Consider the following 17215-nt stretch of genomic DNA (forward strand, 5'->3'; position numbering starts at 1 on the left):
AACCCCGAAGGCCATGGCAAAAGAACTACCCGTCCGATAGCAAGAAACAAAATTTGCGTGGTTTATTCGCTCTCTGACTGCACTATGGCTTAGAGAAGTTTTATAAATCTAATCTTCTTTTGTTTTGTATAATAACATTTGTCTTTAATAATTTCATTTGATTTTTTTTTTCAAGAATTTCAATCAAAAAAGAAAACATTGATTATGCTATACTGATCAGTGCCTTGTGCAAGGAAGGGAAGGACTTGGCTGAGGTCAGTAATATATTGCAAAACTGTCGTCATTATTTAACGTCTCTCAGCTTTATTTCTCTTAGGCATGTCTTCCGGGAAGTAAATGGTGCAGCAAATAGGCTTGCTCACCTTGCTAAGAGTTCTTTTGTTGATGATTTTTGAGTTGATGATACACTGATCATTCTAGATGTTGTTATTGAAGATTATTGTAATGTCACCCGAGGTTTAGGCTATTCGTCCCCCTTGTTGTACTTTCCATTTTTGAGTAATAATGATATTAGCAACTCCAACAGCTTCCCTATAATTTTTGTATAATAGGGAAGCAAAAGTCAAAGCTTTAGCATCTTTTTCTTCTCCAACTCCAACAGATTCTCTATTTTACAGCAATCTCTAAAATCTTCATATTCTTCCTTAAATTTTTAGAGATTGCTGTAAATATAGGGAATTTGGTTTTCTCTTTCCTCATTTTTCTTAAAATAGGGATAATTATAGGGAATCTGTTGGAGCAAAAGAGGCTCATTTTTTGCTAAAGTGGAGAAAAATCAAAATATGGGGAAGCTGTTGGAGTTGCTCGGAAACTCCTCCCGCTATTAAAAACAAAAAAACAAAAAACAGAGTATTTAAAAAAATTTAAATTACAAAACCGTCCCATCGCTTTATTTATGGACTGCCAATTGGTCATTCAAAAACGAAAGAAAAACAGTATCCGGTGCAGTCAATCCCCTTGGAGCCCGGATACGTGTCGAGACCTTACTCGATTTCTCCTTAATCAGGCACTCAAAATCTTTTGACTCGACAGAAAAAGGTACAAAAAACTACTCGCTTCCCCTGGGCTCGAGCCACATCTGATTCGTTTTCTTCGGCAAACAACCCCACTCTCGTCACTGTTTATGCTTAAAAGATTGAAAGTGGCCCTTCGCTTTATTTATGGACTGCCAATTGGTCATTCAAAAACGAAAGAAAAACAGTATCCGGTGCAGTCAATCCCCTTGGAGCCCGGATACGTGTCGAGACCCTACTCGATTTCTCCTTAATCAGGCACTCAAAATCTTTTGACTCGACAGAAAAAGGTACAAAAAACTACTCGCTTCCCCTGGGCTCGAGCCACATCTGATTCGTTTTCTTCGGCAAACAACCCCACTCTCGTCACTGTTTATGCTTAAAAGATTGAAAGTGGCCGTAGCCGCTGTACTCCGGCCGACACGTGTTGCTTAAAATTTGGATTAAAGGACCATTATTACAAGCACGAATTAAGAGTCAGAGACACAACCACAAATTCTACAGTGGAGTACTGATGTTGACTGAGGGTGTGAGAACTGAAAACTAAACTGAGAAAGAGAGCAAGAAAAATAAACACAGAGAGAGATGGGGAGAGGGAAAGTGGAATTGAAGAGAATCGAGAATAAGATTATTGGAGTTTAGCATATTACCAGCAATTAGTTTGGCATATTGCTAGCAATTGTTTTTTGTCTGTTGTTCTCTTCTTTTTCACTTTCTTTTTGCTGTCTCTTCTTTTCCTTCTTTTCCGTTTTTTTGTCTTTCTCCTTTCTCCTTTTGCTGTTCCCCTTTAACCTTTTGTTGTCTTCCTTTTCCCTTCCCTTCCGTATATATGTTTTCTCCTTGTAAAAGATCATGTTAATTGAATCATATCAAAAAGAAGAAAAACTTGCTCCATCATATATGTTTTTCAACATGGTATCAGAGCAGGAATTCAAAGCCTGACTCTATGCTTCTTCTACTGGGAGTATGATGAATTTCACCTCCAATCCCGCTGCTTTGATTAATGAATTTGCTGCCTATCTCAACAAGAGGCAGGTGCGTGAAAAAGAAGAATCAGCTATAACTGGGAGTGAAAGCCACACTCCACTCCTTGGAAAATTTGCTGGCTTTCTTACAGAAACTGATTGTGTCCCACATGAAGAAGCCTCAGGTATTCTAAAATCCTTCTCAACTGCTCTAAATGTTTGTGATGTGGATGATTATTGGATTATAGACTCAGGAGCTTCAGATCACATGACAAATAAGCTTAAAAACTTGCATGATTTTGAAAAATTGTCCACCCCTTCTAAAGTATCAGTAGCAAATGGCCAAAGTGTTTCTGTTTTAGGGAAAGGAAAACTAAAATTACTTTCCAGTCTCATTGATTCAGTTGCTCTTTATGTTCCTTCCTTTCCTTTTCAACTTCTGTCTGTTGGAAGAATTATACATACCTTAAAATGTCTTGTCATTTTCTCTCCTTATAATGTTATATTTCAGGATCTTATCACCAAGAAAACTATTGGTGAAGGTTTTTTCTTAAATGGACTTTATTATTTGTCAAAAAACTCATTTGCCTCCAAGGTTTTTCAAGCTAGTTCAAATTTAGCTCAAGATCATCATCTTTGGCATCAACGTTTGGCTCATCCATCTGAGAAAGTGTTGTCTTTTTTGTTCCCAAATATGCACAAAGTAGCTAATCAATGTGATGTCTGCCATTTATCAAAATCCTCTAGATTACCATTTACTTCTTCTTCATCTAGGGCTAGTAATCCCTTTGAAATCGTGCATTCAGACATTTGGGGTCCAGTTCTTGAGTCCTATGATGGATTTAAGTATTTTGTAACATTTGTAGATGATTTTACGAGATTACTTGGTTGTATCTTTTGAAACTAAAAAGTGAAGTTGTGGATGTTTTTAAGGATTTTCATAAACTTATCATCACTCAATTTTCATCATCTGTTCATATTTTACGATCTGATAATGGTTCTGAGTATATGTCCAATAACATGTCACAATACTTGAGCTCACAAGGCATTGTGCATCAGACTAGCTGTGTTGGTACTTCTCAACAGAATGGGATTGCCGAGAGGAAAAATCGAGACATTCTTGAAAAAACCAGAGCTCTTATGTTTCAAATGAATGTTCCCAAAAAATTTTGGTCTCAAGGTGTTCTCACTGCCACATATCTCATCAATAGATTACCTAGCAGAGTGCTTGCTTTCAAATCTCCTCTTGAAGTGTTGAAAGGTAGAAAGATTGATCTGTCTCACTTGAAAGTCTTTGGCTGCACATGCTTCATTCATATTCAAGCTCATCAACGTGATAAACTTGATCCTAGAGCTGATAAATGTGTTTTCCTAGGATATTCATCTACTCAAAAAGGGTATAAATGCTACAATCTTGCTACTAGGAAACTCATTGTCTCCAGGGATGTAAGATTTGATGAAGTTACTCCTTATTTCACAAGGAAATCATGTGATACTGGACAGGGGGAGTTCCTATCTGATCTGTTCCCAAGTCCAAATCTCCCTATTGTTGAGGATTGCAATCCTTCTATAAATCCTGCTGTTCCAGTTCAAGAAGCTCCAGCTCTCCCTACTGTTGAGGATTGCAATCCGTCTATCAATCCTGCTGTTCCAGTTCAAGAAGTTCCAGCTGTTCTTTCTGATCCAGAGATTGATATGCAATCTGTTGCTGAACCTCATAACGTGCAATATGTTGTCGAGCCTCCTGCTCCACCTGTAGTTGTTCTTCGTAGAAACCCTCCACGAGAACGAGGTCCTCCATCAAAGCTCAAGGACTATGTAACCTACAATGCAAGGTACCCGATGTCACACTTCATCTCTTATAAGAATTTTTCATCTGCTCATTCTGCATTTCTGAGTGTCCTTGATAATACTCATGAACCTCAAAGTTTTGAGGAAGCCAATCATCTTGCTGAATGGAAGCAGGCTATGGCAGATGAACTTCAAGCTCTTAATGATAATAATACTTGGAGTATTGTTCGAATTCCAAAAGGGAAGAAGGCTGTAGGTTGCAGATGGATTTACAAGACCAAGTTTCACTCTGATGGCACTGTGGAGAGACATAAAGCTCGTTTAGTGGCTCGTGGTTTTACTCAAACTTATGGGGTAGATTACAAGGAAACTTTTGCTCCTGTTGCTAAAATGAACACAGTTAGAGTTTTGTTATCAGTTGCAGTTAATCATGCATGGCCTCTTTACCAAATGGATGTGAAGAACGCTTTCTTACATGGTGATCTTGAAGAGGAGGTCTATATGAAGTTACCTCCTGGTCATTCTCAGTCTCATGATCCTAATATAGTGTGCAAGCTTCACAAAGCCATCTATGGCTTAAAACAATCTCCACGTGCTTGGTATGCCAAACTTAGTTCGGTACTTGAAGAAGTCGGTTTCCACAGAAGCAATGCAGATTCTTCATTGTTCATTCGAATTGGTTCAACCAGCAAACTGCTGGTACTTATCTATGTTGATGATTTGATCGTAACAGGTGACAATGTTGAAGAGATTGAGTTGCTCAAACAATCACTTCGAAGCAGGTTTGCTATCAAAGATTTGGGGATTCTTAAGTACTTTCTTGGTATAGAAATGGCTACTTCTCATAAAGGCCTCTTTCTTAACCAAAGAAAGTATGTTCTTGATTTGTTGCAAGATACAGATATGAAGGATTGCAAACCAGCTCGCACTCCTCTTGATAGTAAGCTGCAACTTGATGTATTGAGTGAGCCTCTCTCTAATCTAACTTCCTATCAAAGATTAGTTGGTAAGCTTATTTATCTCACGATCACTAGACCTGACATTGCTTACGCTGTAAGCATTGTCAGCCAATTCATGCATGCTCCAACTTTGGCTCATCTTCACATTATAAAGCGAATCCTTCGTTATCTCAAAGGTTCTGTTGGTAGAGGCATTTTGATGAAAAACAATGGAAACACTCACATAATGGGATACACTGATGCTGATTGGGCAGGCAACTCTCTTGATCGTAAATCCACTACTGGCTTCTGCACATTTGTTGGTGGTAATCTGGTTACTTGGAAGAGCAAGAAGCAAACTGTTGTTGCTCGTTCTAGTGCAGAAGCAGAATACAGAGCTATGGCCTCCACTGCTTGTGAGCTTATTTGGCTAAAATGTCTCCTCTCTGATTTGGGGTTCCCTAGTAGTCAACCAATGTCTCTTTTCTGTGACAATCAAGCTGCAATGCACATAGCTTCTAATCCGGTTTTTCATGAAAGAACCAAACACATAGAAGTTGATTGTCACTACATTCGAGCTCAAGTTCAGTCCAAGATCATTGATACTCACTACACTCGAAGCCATGATCAATTGGCTGATATTTTCACCAAATCCCTTTCCACTGCTCAATTTCACAGTATTTTGGGCAAGCTTGGATCAATGAATCCCCTTGATCCAGCTTGAGGGGGAGTATTGGAGTTTAGCATATTACCAGCAATTAGTTTGGCATATTGCCAGCAATTGTTTTTTGTCTGTTGTTCTCTTCTTTTTCACTTTCTTTTTGCTGTCTCTTCTTTTCCTTCTTTTCCGTTTTTTTTGTCTTTCTCCTTTCTCCTTTTGCTGTTCCCCTTTAACCTTTTGTTGTCTTCCTTTTCCCTTCCCTTCCGTATATATGTTTTCTCCTTGTAAAAGATCATGTTAATTGAATCATATCAAAAAGAAGAAAAGCTTGCTCCATCAGATATGTTTTTCAACAAAGATAAACCGGCAAGTGACCTTTTCGAAACGACGGCTCGGTCTGTTCAAGAAAGCTCAGGAGCTCTCTGTGCTCTGCGATGCCCAAGTTGCCCTTATCGTCTCCTGCAGCCGCGGCAAGGTCTTCGACTTTGCCAGCACCAACGAGTACATATATCTGATCATCTTCTTCTTTTATTTTTAATTGTTAATAGATTTTCTGGATTGCTTTTTCTTCCTTTGAATGATGATATATATGGTGTGTACGTCCGTACGTGGCTTTAGAATTAGCTAGGGTTTCTGTCTCTCTTTAGTATCTATCTGCAGCTTTGGTTTGAATGACTTCTGGGTTTTTGACCCCTCTCTCTATCTCTCTCATTCACCATCATTTTATGATCAGAAAAGTACATATATAGGTCTCCCAATTAATTTTCATCGATAAACTCAACTCGATATGCAGTTTTATTTTCCTTCAGAGTTTACTTTTTTTTCTTTGATTAAGTTCCTTTCAGATCCTTCTTATTATAAGAAAAACTACATACACAAAAGAATTTAATAAGGTACGGTAGAAAACTAGAAATGAATTACGAGCTCTTGCCATGAATCTTCTATGTCCAGTTTTCGGTTTCTGTAGAATTGTAGACTGCTGTATATGAAGATCAGTTATATATCTGAGATATTTCATTGTAGATTTCCTTTATTACTATAAACAAGAACAATCAAATCGAAGAGTGGTTAATTAAGTGTTAAGGAGGGATTTTAAATTAGATCAAAGGAGTTTAATGCAATATATATACTTACTTAGTTTTCTCTACGTTAATCCTGTATAAATACATAAATAGTACAACTCGCACGTTAGATGATTTGACAAACTAAATATTGGGCATGGAATGAGGATAGGGATGGCAATGGGGAGGAAGGGGATTAAATTACCATCCCCATATCCGACTTCAATCCCCATCTCCTTACCCGCCCCAATTCCCGTTAACAATATTACTTATCTATTATATAAAAATTCATATAGATAATTATGAATTGTAGAGCATGAAGTTAAAATCAAACACTAAAATAAAATAAATTTTTTATTTCAATCAAACAAAAAAAAAATACAAGTCTTGCTTAGAAAAGAACAATAAAAGTCTGCATCCGACAAAAAAATTCCACAATCAACTACTTAGTGTAACCTAACAACTTGCTCATTTACTCCAACAAGGTGATATATTGACAGAATTTAAATATTGACAAAAAGATGAAATTTACATAAATATTTATTTATAAATAATATCAAAAATATATATAATAAATAATATATATATATATATATATATATATATTTCAGATAATTCTAATTGGGTGGATATGGGGATCCCAGTATTTGAATTCTGCATTCGATTTCAGAATTCTAATACTGGGGATCCCCATCCCTATTACCCGATTATCCCCGAATTTTTCCCTGTTAGGGTCGAATACCTGATGGGGATTATTGTCATCCCTAAATGGGGACCGGGGGGTGTGTGTGTGTTATTTGCTATACATATATTAGGATTTTTGTGATCTGTAATTTCATCTTTCATATGACTCAACTGCTGTACCTATTACAGTAACACTTGTAAAGAAGGATGGAGCTATGAAGCTGTTATATATGTTTATATTAACTTCGTATTTTAACAATGTTTTTTTTCTTCTTCTTATTGATGAATTAAGACATACAATTGATTAATGGATATATATGTGTGTGTGGGCGCAATTCTTAGTTTCCTCTCTCTTCTCTCACTCTAGTCTCTCTATTCATCAACTTTAAATTGTCAACAATACGAATTAAGATTGACCGGCTGTCATCCTTTTGCTAGTGTAAACGAAATTCTCAACCGGTACCAACAAAGCTGCTATTCCTCACAAGACAATGTTGCTGAGAATGAAACACAGGTTGTTGAATAGTTATCTCTCTCAAAATCCTAATGCAATTTTTTAATCTACTTGTTAATCTAGATATCAGTTCTATATGCATACATCTATTTTCTCAGTTTTCGTAGTTGCATGCACTTGTTTCATATATGGCTATTCAAATTAGTATAGTATGTACAGTAACAATATTCTACCATGGACCGTCATATATATGGATATTTAGTTTTCCATGATTGAGCGAGAGTTAGAGAGGTATGCTAGTGGATCTATCGCAGCTGAATCATGAAATAAATGATGACGGAGCAGGATGATGCAGCAAAAATCATGGGAATCTATGTTTAAAGTGTGCTGAAAATGATCGAATTGATTGGCTATAATCCGTAGTAACTAATACATCGATGATAATTAGTTGAGCTTTGATTGCTAATCACTTGAAATTTGTCCCAAAAATAGCTGCGAATTTGGCTATGCTCTAATTCATTTGTATTCCAGTTCTTTGTTATTAACTGTGAGAATTGTTATTCAAAATTTCATAAAACATTTCATTGTGCAGAACTTATATCAAGAAGTCTCAAAATTGAAAGTCAAATATGAATCTCTTCAGCGTTCGCAAAGGTGTGTGTGAATACCATACATTGATGTTTCAGTTTGGTAATCAATGATGCAAATATAGCGCTTTGCCTCTTTTAGTATATTAATCAATTTTTTAGTTGAACATGTTTAGGCATTTTCTTGGAGAAGATCTTGAAAAACTTCGTCTGAAAGAATTGGAAAATCTTGAGAAACAGCTTGACAGAACTCTTTCACAAGCTAGACAAAGGAAGGTATTAACATTACTATATCATGTATATGTATATAGTTTACATATGTGCGTGCATATAAAGTGATCTATGCTTGACATTTTTACAACATTCTAACATGTTGAAGGGAAATTCTACAGTACCTGTATGTATGTGATACACTCATTTACAGATTTAATAACAATTTTGTTGTCATTGAGGTAAATAGAGTTATTTTTTTGGTAATTTTAGTTATATTAGAGGTAATTACTCCACCTATGATATTTTTATAAGTTTATGAACAAATTGTTGTCGATGTGGTAACTTTGTTCAATTATATGTAAATGTGTAAAACAAATGTGATAACTTTGTTGTCAATGTTGTAAATTTGGTTCAAATAAATTGTAATTTTAGTTCAATTAGATGTAAATGAGTGTATGGTAAACATTCAAGTACGGTAGAAAACCCCCATGTTGAATTGCTAAAATGTCTAGCTAATTTACATTATATAATTGGTCGGAGTCTTATTTGGCTAGCTGGCCAAATGGAGATAAGAAAGGAGGAACTATCTGTGATCAGTACATGTTGAATAGATTAAGACTTAGATTAGTACAGGGGAGATGGAGGAAACTTGGACAGTTTGGAATATTGCTTTTCAATTCTTTCAATTTGAAGGCCCTGTAGAGTTAAAAGTTCACAAATGACATTGATTTTCATGCTTTTAAATTCTTTTAATTTGAAGGCCCTGTAGAGTTAAAAGTTCACAAATGACATTGATTTTCATGCTTTTCAGTTCTTTTAATTTGAAGGCCCTGTAGAGTTAAAAGTTCACAAATGACATTGATTTTCATGCTTTTCAATTCTTTTAATTTGAAGGCCCTGTAGAGTTAAAAGTTCACAAATAACATTGATTTTCATGCTATATATGTGAAAGTCCATGTACAGATGCAAATAGCTTTGTACAGTAGAATGATCACTAGCAAAAGCAACCGTGAGCAAAAATCAACAGTTTCCAGAATAAAAGAAACAATAAGCAACCTGCTCAATTGCTTTTACATTTCATGGAGGTTAAGGCAAGTGCCACAATATATGAATTTGTTTCGCCTCTTGTTCACCACGTTGTTAGGTTGTTAGTTATCTTTCGCGGTGGGATATTAGGGAAATTAAGCTGTAAGAATATCATGAACAGTCTTCACTATAGTATGATTGTTTCAATGGTAATTAAACCATGACAGCACGACATATATATATATGATCAGCAGACATTTCCTGGTTTATATATGCAGATGCAGATGATGTTAGATCAATTAGAAGCACTACGCAGAAAGGTAAATGTTAATATCATTACCATATATTATCAATAAATTTAATCAACAGTATATGTCTTGCTATACTTACACACACACACACATATTGGTATGAGACATTCCATCTATAATTTCCATGATCGAGCTTTATACAAAATCACCAAGCTTAAGTTGTGGGGTTGTCAATGATACAGAGATGTTTATTATATACTCATTTTATATAAGTTGAACCAAAATTACAATCTAATTGAACCAAATTTACCACATTGACAACAAAATTACCACATTTGTTTTACACTATTTACATATAATTGAACCAAGTTACCACATTGACAACAATTTGTTCATAAACTTGTAGAAATATCATGGGTGGAGTAGTTACCTTTGATAGAACTAAAATTACACAAACAATGATTATTATTACCACAATGACAACAAATTTGTACTCATATTAGTAAACGTGTATGACATACATGTAGGTATCGTAGAATTTCCCTTTGGTTGTTCTAATAAGAAAAGAAAACCAGTCATCAGCAGCTTTCTAACAGACTTGAGAATGAGATATAATATTGATTCTCTAGCTAGCAGCTCAGTACATAACTACATGCAAACATATTCTAGCATGCTATCTAGTTTTCCAAATCAAGTTAAATATCCTATTGTTTCTTCTTTTATTTTTATTTTTATCTTTTGGAAATTTGGCCAATTAAAACTTTTTGCATATAGTTCTTCAAAGAGTACTGATGCTATAAGTACAATGAGACATTTTGGATCAGATGTTTGAAAACCGGAAAATATTTCATATCTCCATGTTTGGTAAATACAGAATCGGTTGAAGATTTCTACTACACCTGAATATATTAGAAATGGAATTTTACATATAGATCTCTCGTTTTCTAATTTTGACCACATTTAATATTATTATCATAAATAAAATGGCAGGAGAATGATCTTGAAGAGATACATAATCAGCTAAAATCTGAGGTACGGTACTCTTACTTTAGTGTGTGTGTCATTGAGCCATGTGTGATAATAGCTTCTGGTATATGAAATTTTGGGTTTATGGAATTTGTCAGCTTGAAGAAAGGGAAAAACATAGCGACAATGATAATGATGAAGCATTAATTCAAGGTCGTCCAGGAGGAGAGCCTACTATAGCTTCTAGAGCTTCTCATGAAAACATTTCTACTAAAACGCGCTCTGCGCGCAAATGCTAATCAGCAAGAGCCCACCTTACACTTATGAATATGGTAAAGATCTCCTGTATATGAATTTGAAACTTCTCACCTTAGTTAACACAGTGCAGAAACCCTAACCCTAAACATTGATTCATTTTCAAACATGAACAGTTCGGGCGTGATTCAGCAGCTGCAACCAATTAGGGCCTTGGCAATTTGGCATCCCTGAAATTATTCATGTATTGTATCTTACAGCAATTAAGTTGCATGCAGGTATATATATAATGTGTAATTTAATCAATGTGGCTTCCTGGCCTTTTTGAGTAGGGTCAAATCAGTATATAGGGGATTATAAGGCACTTAATAATTCGTAAACTAGTCCAGAAAAAAAAAATTGTAAACAAGAAATGATATATTATTGGATTTCATTGGATGCTCATGACCTAGCTAGGTTAGGTGACTTGGGTCATTCGAGTTTGTCTCAGTTTTTAGCATTCTGTCCAAGAACTTTGTTACAGTGGAAAGCCAAAACGTGAGGATATGTTCTACAATATGATTCAGATGGTCGATCATGCCTTTTATCCATCCACACATATTATTCGACTGAATGAGATATAATTGTATAAGACCTTATCCTAAGAATTATTCCCACTTTGAGCAATGTTTTCAAAAGATGGAGTAGGCAAAAGTTTTCCGTCTCAAAGTTTCGTATTTTGAGAACCCAACTCATTCGAACCCAATGGTACGCATGGTGACACGAAGATTGTGCACCGAATTGACATCCACGAATATAATTCCTACCTATCTAAATTCCATTAAGAGTTTAATTAATGATGCACCGATTTAGCAGGTCTCTTCTCTATGCATTGTGGTAGAAATAAAGTTTTGTTCTTTCAGAAATTTGATACGAACAATTATAAGAAGCTTGATAGATTGGTAGTATCAACCTTGTTTTGGACTCCAACAAACACCTTGCATTAGCATAATGATCACGGCTGTCCTAGTAATATAGCGAGAAATGGTCTTGAATGTTTTATTTCGACATTTAAAAAAAAAAATCGAATGTATGCTTTTTTTTTCTTTTTTTTTGAGGGGAAAGAATCATGTTCCAATAAATAAACGACGTCACTGCATCAAGCTAGAGGGTTTCAAGAAACCACTCATAGTACAAGATCAAGCACAATACAGACTGCACAAAGCAGCCAAAACCTCCTAACCAAAAGACTAAAAACCTAAAGGAACTGCAAGGAAAAATAAACCTCCCTAACCTCGTACCAGTCAAGAATGGAATTCATTCAAGAAAAGTATAGACTTAGGAAGCAAACTGCAAAAACAAAAACGAAAGAAAACAAAGAAAAAATTACAAACCTACACAACCCGAAACAAAGCAACTATAACGAAGCATTAACACCTAAAGACCCAACGGTGTACGTCTCCGCAAACATCATAGCCAGAGCTTTATCAGGGACAATGTAGGCTCTTTTCTTTGAAGGAATGCTAACTATAGTTCAGGATGTATTTGACTACAAAATTTTCATCGATTAATGTTATTAAAGAAAATGTACTTTCATTGCCCAAAAAAAAAAATAGTTTCACGTATTTATGTTGGCATCAAATTTTGTACATTAAATATTATGTATTTGGTTCTAATAAAAAAAGATATTATGTATTTGGATTCACTCCAATTATAAGGAGACACTCTCACTATCAAGTGGAATCATCTAGGCCTGAAACTTTTAGGTAATTTTCTCTCCAAAAATTGAATCTTTTAAAGTCCACACATTTAAGATAATTTAAGCATTTAAATACAGGGAGCGCGCCGGCGTCTCTGCACCTTGCTTCATCTTCGATGAGGTATTGCTCCGACATCTTTATCGGAGTCGGATAAATCAAGACCGGCTTATGCCGTGCTTTCTTCTTCGCAGAGTTCCTCTACGTCATCAAGTTTTCGATCGCAGCTGAGATCGTGATTGGTAACCTTTGGGGTGGCTTGGAAGCCAGAGGCTAGCTTGGCCGACAGCACCTGGTGTGGATTGGAAGCTAGAGGCTGGGGGCAGAGACTGGTGGATTCCGGTTTGGCTGGGCCGCAAGTTTGTCTTCAATTTGAGTGGCTTTGATGGATGAAGACGGAGCGGATGGTACACTTGCATCCTCTTCCAATAGTGTGGTCGCAAAAATCGATACTCTGTTGGTTCCATTATTTTATTTCTTCTGAGTACTTAGGTTTTTGTTAGAAAAATGGTGCATGTATTTCCTAAAAGATGGGCGTACTCTGGGTATGCAGGTTTCTATTTGTATGTAGAATAAGATGTCTGTATGTCCTAAAGAACGACTCTTTTTTTCGACCCCATAGGAGTGTATCGTTTGGTACTGCTTGTTGAACTATAAAACCGAGTTGACCTCTTCGTTTAAAAAAAAAAAAGACATTTTAAATACAAAGATATTAATAGAATAATGATCAATCACTTTTAACAAAGACATAAATAATAATGATCAATCACGAAGCTAGAGAATGGGGTAGCGTTTGTGTAATAACCTGTTTTGACAACTTTTAGTGGAATTACTGTTAATAAAAGAAAAAGGGTGGCAGACAACTTTCTGATTTTAGGGAGTAAAGCTCGGAGACTTGTTTATTTTCCTGTTTATGCATAATTGATGAGAGCTAGCAAGCAGACTAGCATCTCTCTCTCATTCACTCTATTTCACTTCAAAAAAAAAACAGAGCATTAGTTCTCTAACTCTGTTCTTCCTCCATCAACCACCTCCAGACGTCGGATCACTCCCTTTGGATTCGCCTGAGGCTGCTCTACCTACTGGACGTCGTCTTTTTCCCCGGCACGGCCTCAAGGTTTGGCAAACCAGCTCGAACCCGGTTGCACCCGAAACCGAACTAACTCATCCTCCTCGTGTTTCCGGCCACCAATTCCCCCCAAACTTCATCCTCGAGCTCGCCTCAACGTCCTGAAGCTCCCAGAAGTGGCCTTGCACGGCGGCGCTACTCGTGGTGGCGGCTGGAAGCCAGACCCGATCAAAATCGAAAACCGAGGCTTTCGATCGATATATCTCGCGCTACAGGACGTCGTTTTGAGTGTTTCTTGAGCTGGTGAACTCAGATTGAAGTTCTGAACAACTTTCATGAAGGGATCGAAGCGAGAAATTGAAGTTTTTACGTCGGAATTCAAGCTCGCCGGATTCTGGAAATTTTCCGGCCAACGACGCTTTCGATCAAGATATCTCGAGCTACAGACCATATTTTTCTGTGATTCTTGAACCAGTGAGTTCTTCTTGAGTTTCTTAACAACTCTTCAGAAGGAATCGAAGCCTTAAATTGACGTTTTTACGTCGAATTGGAGCTCGCCGTTTTCTGCAGTTTCTCGCCGGTTTCTGGAAAATTCCGGCCACCTTCATACTGTTCAAGGTAATTTTCGACCCCTTCCGGTCATTTTCAGACTTCGTGCTAGTTATGAAAGTTGTTAAGCATGATGAGAGGAAGAAGAGCAGCCCGACCCCGACACCATTGGTGGTGGTCGGCGGCGGCTCTGCCACTAACTCCGGCGGCCCTTTCCGGCCACCTCCGGGGATCAAAAATATGGTTTCTGTACATTTTCAGATTCTATATTTCAATACGATCATTTTGATATATTATACGCAATTTTTGGATATCATATGGTTAAGTTATGAATTTTTACGTTTCGATCGATTTTGATCGTTTGATTCATGATATGTGAAGTTAGGACCGTCAGATGGACTTGTAGTTTTGATATGATGATCTTATGACTGTCCCATTGGCTTTGTGTGGTCATGGGCGAAGATCCGACCGTTGGATCTTCGTATAAATGCAAAACAGTGATTAGGAAGGCGATCCGTGAGGATCCGACCGTTGGATCATCATTTAATTTCAATCCGACCGTTGGATTGTCGTTTGATTATGTTTTTGAGTTATTGGCTAAGTTAAGGTCATGTTTGATTAGGTGATCGACGGTTTGATTTGGCGGACGATTCGTGAAATTGTATTTTGAGCTGTTAAGAAGACGCAGCGGGAATTTAGAGGTGAGTAAACCTCACGTGGTTCATATTACGAACCGAATAAATTTAATTACCTTATTTTGTCGTAATTGCGTGAAAATATTTATGGAATAAATATTTGTTTTAAAATCATATGGACTTGATCAACTACGGTCCATGGATAAGTAAAATGATTTTTACTATACAAATGAATTTCTCGGTTTTATTGCATGTGAACTATAGTTGGTAATAGTGATTATCCCTGAGCGGATAATTACGTATATATATATTTACGTGATTATATGTGGAATGGTGTGACATTGATGAGTGTGGAATTTGGGATGATTAAAATACTATGAATTGAAATTTGACTTATCATATTTATATGTGATGATCATGATTGATGAGTTCTTGTTAATATTCATGATTTACATTGGAGTATGTATAGAGTTAGAGAATGTAGGGTTCTGAGGATGAGGTGTCCGAAGTTCGACGGTTAAGGATAACCGGAGTGTTTGTGTGCTGAGGACGGGGATGTCCAAGGTGCGACGGTTTATTATTAACCGAAGTTGTGTGCTGAGGACGGGGATGTCCAAAGCGCGACGGTTTATTATTAACCGAAGTATATGGTGCTGAGGACGGGGATGTCCAAAGCGCGACGGTTATAGTGTTAACCGAAGTATTTTTGCCGTTGCTTGACCCTAGGCCAAGGTGTCAGAGGTAACGAGGCAGTTAGAGCTCTAACGTGTTATTGGGATGGACCAGAGTGGTGTTATGTGGGTTGGGTGTTTGCAGGACCAGTGTGGTGTATTGTGATTTGAGGATTGTGAAAATGTATTCCTTGTGGTTTTCCATGAGTGGTTTGATGTCTCTTTGCAGACGTAATACTGTTGAATTTTACTTGAATTGTAATTTAATAAATCAACAGTTCTTTCTTGTTTACTCATACGAGCTTTGCAAAAAGCTTACCGGGTTTTGTGTTGTTGCAATTCCCGGTACACTATTCAAACGGTGTAGCGGGTAATCCTACAGGACAGGAGAATCAGGAAGGTGATCGAGCTGTGTAGAGTAGCTGCTTGTGATACTCTGATTTTATGTTGTGAGGTTCGTTATGCTCGTTTAGAGTTTTACAATTTTACTTTGTAAGAGGGAATTGTAATAATTAACTCGAAGTTTACCGATTTGGAAATTTTGTGTAAGTGGTGGAGTTGTTTCTGAGAAAAGAATTCAGAACGTTTATTTGTTTAAGTTGTTTAATTCATGTTTCGGATTTTGAATGTGTTATTCAAAATTCGGGGCGTGACAGTTTGGTATCAGAGCGTAAGGTACATATTTGGTGATAATCAGTACTCCCCGAGTGATGGCCCGTCTGCAGCGGATCCCCATCATATACTCTTCGGTACTGGTATAATCATTGGGTATGTCTTAGTATGGGGTCTAGACAGCGTGTATGTCTGTAGGACGGTAGAGTTGTCTTCTAAGTTCGTATTAGAATAAGTTTAGTTTCCGCAGGTTGTAATCTTCGAGGAATAGAGACCTCTAGATTTAACTCTGATGAGTCGGTGAGATTTGTTTTATGGAAGTGAGGTCCTTTTGGATGTTGAAGTGTTGGTTGAAGGCATGATGTTGACCTATGCACGTACCTAGTGTGGATACGGGTATGAATTGTTATAAATTTTGTCTTCTTAAGTTGGACGTACAGATGTTTGGATGGGATGTACGTATCAAGGATTAAATACCTTGTTTTGTAATGAGATGTCCTTGTGGAGTTTGTTAGTAGGGTTGAGGTTAGGGAAGAAATTATTGTGGTTACTTCTTCCTTGTGCTTGTAAGTTGTTAAGCAGGATTTAAGGTGCGAGACAAGAATTTTATTTTGTGCTCGATGGTTAGAGATGAGAGACCATTGTTTTGGGTTGTCGTTGAGTACTATAATTCCTTCAGAATCAGGATTGTTGGTAGAATTGGAATTAGTAGTAGTTTTGATGATTCGGAATTTGAATTGAGTTCGCGAGATGTGTCTTATATACGTGGTTGATGTTGCTTGCATCATTTTGGAACGATACGTTACGATTCACAAGGAAAACTGGATTTGAAATTTATTCATTTGAACACCATGGGTTGATGACCTGACCGTGACTTGTGAATATAGTTTTGTTCAAGTGAATGAAATTGAATTTTGTGGCCTTTGTGTGGTGAACTAGTTTTCTTAAGTTTTGGATCGTAGTATGGAGATGGACTGCAGTGAATTTGAAGTTGTTGTGTGTTTTAAGTTTAAGTAGGCGGGACACTTAAAGTTTTGCAATGGAGTTGATTTTGGTGTAATTAATTGGGAGAGTTTGA

The 17215-nt window shown here is 36.8% G+C and overlaps 1 protein-coding gene and 1 long non-coding RNA gene across 4 annotated transcripts; both read left to right on the plus strand.

Moving 5' to 3' along the window:
* Window positions 1-1507: 1507 nt before the first annotated feature.
* On the plus strand, window positions 1508-11396 carry LOC133714591 (agamous-like MADS-box protein MADS3). 3 transcript variants are annotated; one of them, XM_062140738.1, is made up of 9 exons: window positions 1508-1637; window positions 5724-5869; window positions 7552-7627; window positions 8160-8221; window positions 8331-8430; window positions 9648-9713; window positions 10635-10676; window positions 10769-10942; window positions 11042-11396. In XM_062140738.1, the coding sequence occupies exons 1-8, from the start codon at window positions 1599-1601 to the stop codon at window positions 10907-10909; spliced, it is 672 nt and encodes a 223-aa protein (XP_061996722.1). In that variant the 5' UTR covers window positions 1508-1598; the 3' UTR covers window positions 10910-10942; window positions 11042-11396. The 3 variants fall into 3 exon arrangements, with proteins under 3 accessions (XP_061996722.1, XP_061996723.1, XP_061996724.1); XM_062140739.1 differs by having other exon boundaries at window positions 9672-9713; window positions 11042-11390; XM_062140740.1 differs by lacking the exon at window positions 9648-9713 and having other exon boundaries at window positions 11042-11395.
* A 2743-nt stretch (window positions 11397-14139) lies between these two features.
* LOC133717602 (uncharacterized) lies at window positions 14140-16101 on the plus strand. The gene is made up of 3 exons (XR_009849789.1): window positions 14140-14288; window positions 14842-14920; window positions 15893-16101. It is a non-coding gene; the product is annotated as an uncharacterized LOC133717602 (long non-coding RNA).
* Window positions 16102-17215: the final 1114 nt, after the last annotated feature.

Source organism: Rosa rugosa, chromosome 6 (genome assembly GCF_958449725.1).
Source record: "Rosa rugosa chromosome 6, drRosRugo1.1, whole genome shotgun sequence".
Classification (NCBI taxonomy): Eukaryota; Viridiplantae; Streptophyta; class Magnoliopsida; order Rosales; family Rosaceae; genus Rosa; species Rosa rugosa.